Genomic DNA, 11,864 nt, shown 5'->3' with positions numbered 1-11,864 from the left:
CATGCATGTACATGAAAATAGCAAGGGTTTGAATCTCACGTACATGACCACGTGCATAACTCTCCCTTTCTTTTTTTACATGTATTTGGGTACGTACATGTGCGAGCTTGCCGGCCGCAGATACCGAATACATACATGCAGTGTATATGTACGAACTCCATGCAGAAGTGTTGCCACATGCGTGTGTATTGAATGTACGTATGCATGTAACGATGCTGGGCCAATTAACTAGCCGGCCATTAGCCCATTAACCATTACTTTGGGCCAAGAGTACTTCAAACGTACGAGCACATGCAATATAGGTGCATACATGTATGGGCACTTCTTGCTCCATGTGTACAGCTAAATATCATTGGTTCAAGTCACCATTTAGACAACTTGGTTCAAGTCACCATTTAGACAACTTTTATTTTTGCATTATCCTCCATCCTTATTTTCATACTCTTCGTAGTGCAAAAAATCTCATCGAACAGGAGACCGCTCAACAAGTGGTATGATCGGGACCTCATCGACAGGATCATCTCGGCTCTACGCACCACCGCTGGAGCATTGGCGCCACCGCTCCCTCCACCACCACCTGAGCCTGATTAATTAATTAGACTTTGATCCATATTTTGGGGTTGTTTTGGTTGTGCCCCCAGCGCTCTATGTTGCACTTTAGTTTGTGGTGCCCTTGTGGTAACTTAATTATTTTCGTTTTTCTTGGCTGGACCTTTCTGTTGGCCGTTGTTGCCGGATGATGTTGTGGTGGTTGTTTTATAATATAGAGGGGGGCCCTATTTCATGAATTGTGGTGTGTCTGCAAACACAATCCGCCCATGCTGAATCCATGCCCTGCTTAGCCTCAAGACCAAATGGACTAAATTTATTGCACATTTCTGGCACATGACAATTAATATGCTCAGTGCGATGACAGTCGGCAATCAATCTACTAGTTAAACATATGCACCGGCTAGTTACAGCCACATGATACTAGTATGACTAGTAATACAGTTTCCGCTTTCATTAGTCTATATACTTTCTTTTAGTCTTGTTTATTATGATGCTTGATGGTTTGTGTTATAAAACAAATACCTTTATTGTGATGCTTGCAATCCATTTTTGTGATTTGTTTGGAAAGGCATGTGAGAAGATAGATAGAAAAGATAAGTGTACATTCTATATTTTAACTAATAGCTAATGCTTCATTTTCATTGGAATTAAGTTGGTGCGGCCATGACGACATCGACATGGGGATGCGACGATGGTGTCCTCGACATGGGGATGTGGCAGTGATACATTGACATGGGGCTGCGGTGGTGACGCTGCCGCCGACGACATCAACACGAGACTACGGATGACGACGATGACATCAACACAAGGATATGGCGGCGGGCGATAACAGCCACATTGTAGAACTGATCTATATGGATGAATGTATGAATTGTATAATTGATTTGTATATATGGATGAATGTATACATTTTTGGATGCATAGAGCAATTGTATAACTGATTTTTTTACATCTGTAAATACTTAGTGGTGGCGTTGGTGGGTTTTGCCCACTTCACTACTAGTAGTGAATAGTGGTGGCGTGGGTAAATGTCCATGCCATTGCTATTTCAAATAGTGGTGGCGTGAGTGAACAGTGCCACACCATCGATATTTTGTTAACAATGGTGCCATATTGGTGGCGTCGACCCTCCACGCCAGGAATGTGGATTTTTAGCACGCCGTCACTAGTGTTTTTTGCACTAGTGTATGAATGTTGGCCCAAAAGGTTGTGCCCTTTTTGATTCGTTTCATGGATCGGATCGAGGCTAGTAGCCAACCATGCATCACACAATAGCACATCCTCTCACATGTTGAAACTTTCTTCTCTGCCTCTCTTCTTTGAATCACCACTGAAATCATCTGGATCATCGTCCTCGCCCTCCTCCTCCTCCTCTCTTGCTGCCCCATAACCCAATTTTGCTGATGTGTGTCTGCGTCCTGCTGTGTGTGGTCCTGATGCGTGCCCGACTGTGTGTAGGTGCCGGACTAGGTGTACTGTTGCGTGCCCGGCTGGTTGTAGGTGCCGGACTGGGTGGGCTCTGAGTCATCCACCTGCCCATCCTCATAGGGACTTCCTCCTCCGCCTCCCTCATGGATGATCCCGTACATCTCTTTGTCCGCGTCGTCGTACGCCGAATCTCTTGGTTTAGGCATACCAGTGAACACTCAAGGAAAGTAGCGGCGCCACGTTGACATCGATGATGAACATCATGACAGGGAATGCCGGGGATTGCCTCCCCAGCTGTTTGGCGGCGTAGAAGTACGGAGCCTTATAATGCTCTGGCCAAGGCGACGTATGCACGGTCGGCGAGTCCCCCCGGACCGGGCCCCGACCTACACCACGTCGGCAACCTGCACGTCCATCGCCTCGTTCGCCACCAATACGCCCTCCGTCGACCTTATACTTCTTGAGCATTTCCTTCTTTGCGGCCTTCGCATTGACGCGGTGATTTTGTCGTCTCGTCGAGTTGATCTTCGGGCGAGCGTGATCCTCAGACCCTCGACCACCTCCGTCTTCGGTAGGGTCCTCCGGGTCCATGGGTTGGCGGAGGGATGGAATAGGAGAGTGGGGAAAAGGGCGGAAATTTGGCGGAGAGCGGCGAGATGAAAGAAAACAGTGGGGGGTTTGGTCGTGGAAACAGTGCGGCCAACTACCAAAGTGCGGGCTCCGCCTCAGTTTTTGATGGGTCGGGGGTGTCAGAATCCTACACGGCTCGTGTTCGGACTCCGGCAAAGCCCCTTCCCCCAGTTTGTTTCGACTTTGCAGGAAAGTTATGGTCCGGACTGCTCCGCGAATGGATGGGGGTCGATGTTGGATGGCTTGCAGGGTCCAGATAGCTGCTTCCGGACGGATACAAACGGTTTGAGGGTCGGCGTTGGAGATGCCCTTACGCGCATACACTCCATCCAAAATCCCAAAATTCATTTTTTTTAAATAACCACATTTTTTTTAAAAGGAGGATAACCCTCGGCCTGTGCATCAGGATGATGCATATGCAGCCATATATTATTAATAAAGCAAAATCCAGCAGCCGAACACCATCGAACCGGAAAAAAGCGCAAAAAACAAACCCTGAGGCCATATACCTCGCGACAGTAACTCCCCAGATAACCACTAACTCTATGATACAAGACACAACATACACGATAAATACACAACTCCTAGGCTACGCCTTCAAGAAGGAATCGCCGCACCTGCGCCGATGATGGCGAGTCCCCCACAAGGTTGAACTTTGGATTCTCATCCCCAAAGCAAAGCTTCAATCCACCATCTTCAGTAAGGACACGACGCAGGCGCGCGACGACATAGCTTGATCAGAGATTTTGTGTTTCCACCAGAGTGCATAAGCTCGTCGTTGAAGCTGTCTGTACTATCCGCCTTTATCCGTCTACCAACACCACGATAGCTAGATACCTCTGGAGGAGACAACGGAAGACAAAGACGTCCCATACCGCCTGCCTCCCGCTACTGTCGCACCACCTTCGATCCAACAACAACAGGCTAAAGTTGACAACTCCGCCAGAGCCGCCGTGCATCACCTTTCGGTAGCAGGCATGACTTGACGTCTCCGTATAAGGTGTCATGCGTAGTATATTTGATTAAACAACCGGATTACAAACAGTATACATGTGATCATTAGAAGAGACATGCACGGATGACTTGCAATATTGCATCAAAAACACCGTATGAAGCAAAATTAAAATTTCACTGTGACATAATCTTGTGCCACGCCGAAACGTCATCCACCATCACCGTCACCAAGGCAGCGGTGAAGAAAGAAGGAAGCTGTCGTCATACCTAGATGTAGACTCTGACTCTCTGTAGGGGAACGCTCTCTCTAGCTAGTCTCTTCTTCATCCAAAATCCCAAAATTTCTTAGTTGCCCCAAAAGGAGTCTGCATCAGGCAACATGGCTTCTGATTTATTTTCCTTTGACTGGAATTTCCTTTACTTTGCTTTTCTTACTACGTAGGTTCACTCCAGAAAAATAGTCTCGGACACGTCAAACGCGGTAAAGATACGAATTTGATCTCCCACCGGACGCGGCCCGGTCCAATAACTCCGACCGTCCAGCCCTCTCCGAGCCCCTCGTCCCAAACGCCGACGCGTCAAAGCTCCTCCTTCGCGACCAGATCGACGGCCGCCCCACCCTCATCGCTCTTCCCCTCGGGCGACGACCCTATTCGTCGGCGGCTCACCTTTCGCGACGCTCCTCTCTAGCCATGGTGAGCTCCTTGCCCTCGCCTCCCTCTAGATCCCCTTCTTCCTTGCGAACCGTCGCCGCCGAATTCGGGCAGGCACCGGGCCCGTGACCCGTGTCCGTCGCTTGCAGCATAGGTGGCAGCTGTTTTGAGCCTCTTGATATTGAATTCCTGTGGTAATATAAGGCAGCGATCTTTGAAGATTTAATTTTCTGCATGAACATTTACACAACGGTTATCCTGTTTGCCGGAATGATTTGTTACGACCTTTACTGATAATTTCGGATTATATTCTGAATTTCTGATAATAAAATCTTGCGCATTGACCCGCTTCCGGTATGTGTGCTTGTATCGTAGTCTACAATGAAGGGGCAGACAAGGAGGGAGAGGCCTAGAACTCGTCCTCATGGCCTCACGCAACAGAAGAGGCAGGAAATAAAGGAAGCGTTTGATCTTTTTGACACCGATAACTCAGGTAATGGATTTGTTCCTTCACTGGCCTGGTATTCCCGATGCAATATTGCTTACTTGGGCTGATGATCTTAAACGTGTTCGCATCGCAGGAACCATCGATGCCAAGGAGCTGAATGTTGCGATGAGGTGGTAGTAATTTCATATTCATTGTCATTTTAACACCATTTTCCCGTGTCAGCAATAACGGCCCTAAAATTGTTGCTTTTGTTTGTAGAGCCTTGGGATTTGAGATGACAGAAGAGGTACAATTCATCCACCTCACTAGTTCTTTGGTTTTGTATTTCCTCCCACCTTATTATAAGGAGAGCTTGTAGTTGTCTTGCTCCTGTAGGACTGCAGAAATGATCAAACATCTATTGCAGATAAAGTGATTAATTTTTGCTTCTTGAATAAGTAATGCAATACTGGATGATCATTCATAGAATGATAGACAATTGAGCTGCATTGCAATTCTTAATAAATGACGTGTGTTGCCCAAACATGTTGTCCTTTTGGTATATATTTTCTCTTGTCTTAAAAACTAGCTGGTTAATGAATCCTTCCTTTACTACTAGGTTACCCTATAATGTATTGTGGAAATCCCTCCTACTCACACTCCGCCCTGTTTTGGATAATGCAGCAAATCAATCAGATGATTGCTGATGTTGACAAAGATGGCAGTGGATCGATAGATTATGAGGAGTTTGAGCACATGATGACTGCCAAGATTGGGGAGAGGGATACTAAAGAAGAGCTTACAAAAGCGTTCCGCATCATTGACCAAGATAAAAATGTAAAATTTCTCTTCTCAATATTCCTTTGTTCTATATATTGTTGAATATGAGTGTGGTTCACTGCAAATTAACAGGTTATCAAATTGTTAGCTTTAATTAATCAGACAAATAATCAATTGGAATTTTGTCTTTAACGGACAAATAACAGACAATTGACCAATTTTCTTCTTTCAGATGCTTAATGCATTGGCATTTTTTTTCTTCTGGATGCTTAATGGTTCGACCAATTTCATAAATAGTTAAAATTTACTACTCCCCCTGAGTCACAATCTAGGTCGTTTTAAAATCTTCAATACAGAAAACATATCAACACCTACAAGACTACAACACTTAATTGACATTTCTAGATTCATGATGAGATGTGCTTCCGTAATGTTTGTATACTTATTTTTTTAATCTAAAGCAACATACTTATTACAGAAGTTAATCTCCAAATTGGCCCCATGGAAAACCATGTTAGTGTAAATCGATCTAGGTTATGATGGTAAATACTGGATATATTTTGGTGGTTTGGTGCAGAATGACAATTTGATGTATTTTTCTAATGCCTGGGGGAGCTCAATTTGTGAATGGAACACATAGCTATGCTATTTTATAACTCTACCGGTGTTCGAACAGACTGTCCTTTTGAAGAGTTACCATAACTCTAGTATGTTGTGTGAGTCGTGCAGGGGAAGATTTCAGATGTTGATATTCAGCGTATTGCCAAGGAGTTGGGTGAAAACTTCACTCTCCAAGAGATCCAAGAAATGGTTCAAGAGGCAGATCAAAATGGTTAGCCATTTTCTCTCTTTGCTGAGAACCCGAAGAAACTTCATATTTTATTTCTGAAACTTTATCCTACCGGAGAATCAAGTGACTGAACTTCATTTCCGTCCTGTCGCAGGTGATGGTGAGATAGATTTTGGCGAGTTTGCCAGGATGATGAAGAAGACCAGTTATGGCTACTAGGCGGGGATGGCATCTGCGAGTGTCTGATCTTTGTGTAGTTGTTCAATAACCACCGCATGTTTGCCTAATGTACCTACTGCTGTATCTACTCTGAGCGATCCCGTTGATCTCTGTGTGCTTGTTATTGGAACATGTTTCTGCAATGGAGGTGTCCGACTGCATGCGCCATCCTCCACCCTGTGATTTCACGATGTGGTGATCTACAATGCTCTGTGATCCAGGTTGTGCGATGGCATGTTGTTTACCTGACGCTTGTGACACCATTATCTTTTTTTCTCTCTTATCTTTTTGAACAACACATGATAACTGGTGTATCAGCTCGGCTAATCAACAGCCCTCCTGTAACACCATTGCACAGTCATCAACTGCCCTCGCTGTAGCACCATTGCACAGTCATCGGTTTCAGGTTTTCGTGCTGCAGCATGCTCTGAATCTGCCGGTATTTCAGGTAGCCTTTTTGGCCTTTTCCCTTTTTTGAACCAAATGCATCAGATTGCATTACTCTGGACGAAGCTGACTCGCTCGCCACCAAAGCTTGTGCATCAGGGGTTATATTGTCTGCCACTAATGCTTGTACATCAGGGGTTGTATTGTCTGCGTTTAACACTTCATATAAAATCATGGAACATCACACACTTGCCATACATGGGCTACTCTATTACAGTTAGTTCCTGCTTGCAAAGTTGAAACTGAACTGATCGAAGGGTTGGTTCAGGAACATTTTCGGGTTCGCTAGTGCCCAGACAACTGATCGATCTTGTTCCTTTTGCTCTACACCTTGTTTTAATAACATGGAGTTAGTTTCGAAGCAGATATCAGTTTCGAAGTAGATAGCAGTGAATCATTGACGGGTCCGCTACCTCTCTTTTTGGCTTCTCCTCTATTTCTTCAAATGTTGGCTTACAGATCAGGCAGTCCTTTTCTGCTTCATCTCCTCTATTTCTCAAATTATTGCTCAAAGCTAAGGAATTGTGGCTTAATCTCCACATGAAGTGTTGTAAGCATGCGTTTGGTTGTAATATCTGATTTTGCGCACTTTGCATACTTGTCCCTGTTGGACCTGTTTGAACTAATGCAGGCCAAAAACCAACATCCGCATGTAGGTTGATTGCCTGCATCTAGGCTACCTGCATCACGGAACCAATTTTTAGCACAATGTTTGGTTGCCTGAGTCGCACTTGTTAGACGAACTACACGTTGTTTGGTCACGAACGGCATAAGGTGTGATCACCACTTCTCACTAGTGGTGACCTTACCACACACGGTTTCAATGTTCCTCGGTCCTAACGGTCCTAACTAGGAAGCAAGTGACAGTTCATCCTAGCTACTGACAAACGGAGTACAAATTAAGAGCCATATGGCTTCTTCTTAGATCCTTGTCTGGCCTTTGTTATCTCACATTGCCTGAGCCCACTCCATCATTTTGTTTTTTCAGGCTTTGTTGTCAAATGCCTCCATGGCTGGAGCTACAACATCACCAGGCGTCACATCTTCCTCCTCCGGCACGGGTTCATCACAACCCAATTGTAGGATCCACTTATGAAGGATGCAATATGCAAAAAACAAGCTTAACCTGGGTAGCGTAAGGGTGGAATAACTTCTGATCCAGGATCTTAGACCTATTCTTCAGAGCTCCAAATGCCTTTTAATCGTCACTCTAAGGCTAGAGCGTCTGAGATTAAATAGTCCCCGTGGGCTCCTAGGATAGTTCCTGGAAAAGAACTCATTGAGATGGTACCTCGTTTTCTTGAAGGGTGGAAGAACACCAGGCCGACATGCATAACCAACATTTCCAAGGTAAAACTTGTCATCGGGGATATTGATGCCATAAGGTCGACTAATGTTGTCAGTTAGAATGTTAGCATCATGGGATGATCCTTCCCACCCAGCTAACACATACGTGAACTTCAAATCGAAGTCAACCACAACAAGAACATTCTGGCTTGTGTAGTGCTTCTACCCTTGTATGCTGCAGCCTGTGACCTCAACACTCTAGCAGTCACATGAGTATCATCTATTGCGCCAATGCAATACTGAAAAGGGCATGACAGGATGGTGTTATGGCAATCCTGAAAATCGCATGACAAGCATGTGAAGGCATGAACTGCTCGCCTTGAAATACGGATATCATCTTGGGCTAGTTCAAATCTTGCTAGGAGTTTGCCCGGTTTGTTACTTGAGCATCTCTCACTTGAGCTCTCCAACAACATACAACACTTGCTTGAGATACCTCGAAATGGTCTCCATTCTCCATTGATCTCCTGAACGTACCGTGGATAACCCTCAACCTCTGGTTGTGACCTACAACCTGGAGGAACATGGCAACTTGCTCTTCCACATAGGTGTGGATGCTATCTTCTAGTAGCACCCTACTCCTGAACGTATGCACAAGCATAGCAAAAGGTTCTCTCTTCATTCGAAGCATCCACCGAGTCTCTGTTTCATTGTAGTTGTAGATGTAGTTCGGCTATCCTCTCCCGATCCTGGATTAACAGTGGTGAAAGATCGTGGATGTCGCCTAGAGGGTGGGGGGAGGGTGGATAGGCGCTTTAAAATAATTACGATTTAGGCTTGAACAAATGCGGAATAAACCTAGCGGTTAATTTGTCAAGCACAAAACCTACAACAACTAGGCTCACCTATGTGCATCAACAACCTATGCTAAACAAGATAAACAACTAAGTGATAGCAAGATATATGACAAGAAACAATATGGCTATCACAAAGTAAGGTGCATAAGTAAAGGGCTAGGGTAAGAGATAACCGAGGCACGCGGAGACGACGATGTATCCCGAAGTTCACACCCTTGCAGATGCTAATCTCCGTTTGGAGCGGTGTGGAGGCACAATGCTCCCCAAGAAGCCACTAGGGCCACCGTAATCTCCTCACGCCCTCGCACAATGCAAGATGCTGTGATTCCACTAAGGGACCCTTGAGGGCGGTCACCGAACCCGTACAAATGGCGACCCTCGGGGGCGGTCACCGAACCCGTACACTTTGGCAACCCTTGGGGGCGGTCACCGGAACCCGTCAAATTGCTCGGGGCGATCTCCACAACCTAATTGGAGACCCCGACGCTTGCCCGGAGCTTTACACCACAATGATTGAGCTCCGAACACCACCAACCATCTAGGGCGCCAAGGCACCCAAGAGGAACAAGCTCTAGGGTGCCCAAACACCCAAGAGTAATAAGCTTCTCAAACTTCACTTCCACGTATCACCGTGGAGAACTCAAACCGATGCACCAAATGCAATGGCAAGGGCACACAGAGTGCCCAAGTCCTTCTCTCCCAAATCCCACCAAAGCAACTAATGCTAGGGAGGAAAATGAGAGGTAGAATGAAAGAAGAACACGAAGAACTCCAAGATCTAGATCCAAGGGGTTCACCTCACTTAGAGGAGAAAGTGATTGGTGGAAACGTGAATCTAGATCTCCTCTCTCTTTTCCCTCAAGAACTAGCAAGAATCATTGGAGGGATTGAGAGTTAGCAAGCTCGAAGAAGGTCAACAACGGGGTAAGAACACGAGCTCAAAGGATAAGTATCAATGGGGAAGAAGACCCCCTTTTATAGGTGGGGAGAAATCCAACTGTTATCCCCTCACTCAGCCCGCACGACGCGGTACTACCGCACGAAGCTGCGGTACTATCGCGGTTGGCTACGGTACTACCGCTGCAGGTTGCGGTACTACCACATGTGCAACATTGGCCAGATGAAGGCCTGTTGCACAGGGCAACGAGCGGTAGAACCGCCGGAGCGGTACTACCGCCCGCCCCTACGGTACTACCGTAAGGCCGGCAACACTAGGCGCAGAGAAAGCACGGAAGTAAAAAATTACTTCCGTACCTACTTCCGCTGAGGGAGGACCTGCGCAAAAATCCGGCACGGTACTACCACACACGAAGAGTGGTACTACCGCGTAGGGCGCGGATGTAAAAAATTACATCTGCCCCTACTTCCGCTCATGCTGCTAAGCCTGGCCAGAGCCCACGGTACTACCGCGCCCACGGTGCGGTACTACCGCGTAGGGCGCGGATGTAAAAAATTACATCCGCCCCTACTACCGCTCGAGCAGCTGCGCCTGGCCTGAGGCCACGGTACTACCGCTCCCACAGAGCAGTACTACCGTGAGCACCTGCAGTACTACCGCAGGGGACTGCGGTACTACCGCAAGGGCCTGCGGTACTACCGCTCCGGAGAGTAGTACTACCGCATGCCCCAGGTCAGCAACACTAGGAATCCTTCATTTTGCAGAGAAGACAACAGAGGGAAACAATAAAACCAGAACTGCCATAACTTCTGCAAATGAGCTCTGAATTGAGCAAACTCAAGCTTGATGGATAGAGTAAGACGAGAAGCATCAAAACAGCGACAAAGGAGTTATGCTTAGCAAACAAAGGAGTGAAACCTCCAACAGAGAAGAACCGGCATACCCTCCAACATCAAAAACATCATAGAAGATTCATGTGAACTCCGTTTTCGACGAACTCGAGCTTGTCATAAAATGACCATAAGCTCCAAATCTCACAAGGAGAAGGACCAAACAAGAACCAATAAAGATGATGCAAGGATGCAATGGTTTGAGCTCTCTACGAACAATACGATCAAGCAAATCATCGAGAGCCCCCTTGATAGTACGACAATCGATCCTATAACCCGGTCTCCCACAACTACCATGAGACCGGTAAAATAGAAAACCTATCAAGGGCAAACCTTTGCCTTGCACAAAGTCCACTTGAGCTAGATGATGACGATCTACTCCTCCTCAAGATGGACCACCTTTCTTGATTGCGTTGGCTTGATGAAGACTAGTTGATTGCTCCCCCATACTCCACTATGGGTGAGCCACGCTTCCGCTCATCTTCACAAGTCCATTGTCACCACAATGGACGGCAAGCTTCAAGCACTTGATCTCTTCGTGATGCATCACTTGAACTTGCACACCGCAACCTAACCCCACAAAGAACTCTCACGAAGACCATGGGTTAGCACACAAAGCGTAATGGACAATGCTTACCATACCATGGGATCACTTGATCCCTCGGTACATCTTGTGTGCTTTGTGTGTTGAATCTTTCCAACTCTCTTCATTTGGATGATGTCTTGAAGGTAGACATGAATGATCACACAATCTTCTTCTTCAAGACATGCTTGCAATAAGCTCAACACTCACATGACCGATCTTTGGATAATTCCTTAATAGCACCGTGGTCATCACAAACTCTCCTTGAAACCAACAAATGGACTCCAAGAAAAGCCTATGGACAAAACCTTCAAATATAACTCAAGGCAACCATTAGTCCATAGAGTTTGTCATCAATTACCAAAACCAAACATGGGGGCACGGCATGTTATTTCAAGTGGACCATACTGGATGACACGCTTGTCACTCTAATGAACATCTCTCTTATGGACCAACAAGATCTAGGCCT

At 46.2% G+C, this 11,864-nt stretch overlaps 1 protein-coding gene across 1 annotated transcript; it reads left to right on the top strand.

The window, feature by feature from the left end:
- Positions 1-4,056: 4,056 nt before the first annotated feature.
- LOC119362960 (probable calcium-binding protein CML13) lies at positions 4,057-6,616 on the top strand. Its single transcript, XM_037628242.1, has 7 exons — positions 4,057-4,259; positions 4,593-4,710; positions 4,799-4,835; positions 4,924-4,951; positions 5,329-5,481; positions 6,154-6,256; positions 6,369-6,616. Exons 1-7 carry the CDS (start codon positions 4,257-4,259, stop codon positions 6,431-6,433), a joined length of 507 nt encoding a protein of 168 aa, XP_037484139.1. The 5' UTR covers positions 4,057-4,256; the 3' UTR covers positions 6,434-6,616.
- The last annotated feature ends 5,248 nt before the right edge of the window (positions 6,617-11,864 follow it).

Source organism: Triticum dicoccoides, chromosome 2B, assembly GCF_002162155.2.
Source record: "Triticum dicoccoides isolate Atlit2015 ecotype Zavitan chromosome 2B, WEW_v2.0, whole genome shotgun sequence".
Classification (NCBI taxonomy): Eukaryota; Viridiplantae; Streptophyta; class Magnoliopsida; order Poales; family Poaceae; genus Triticum; species Triticum dicoccoides.
Note: the sequence above shows the minus strand (reverse complement) of the source record. Positions and strands in the feature narration are given on the sequence as shown.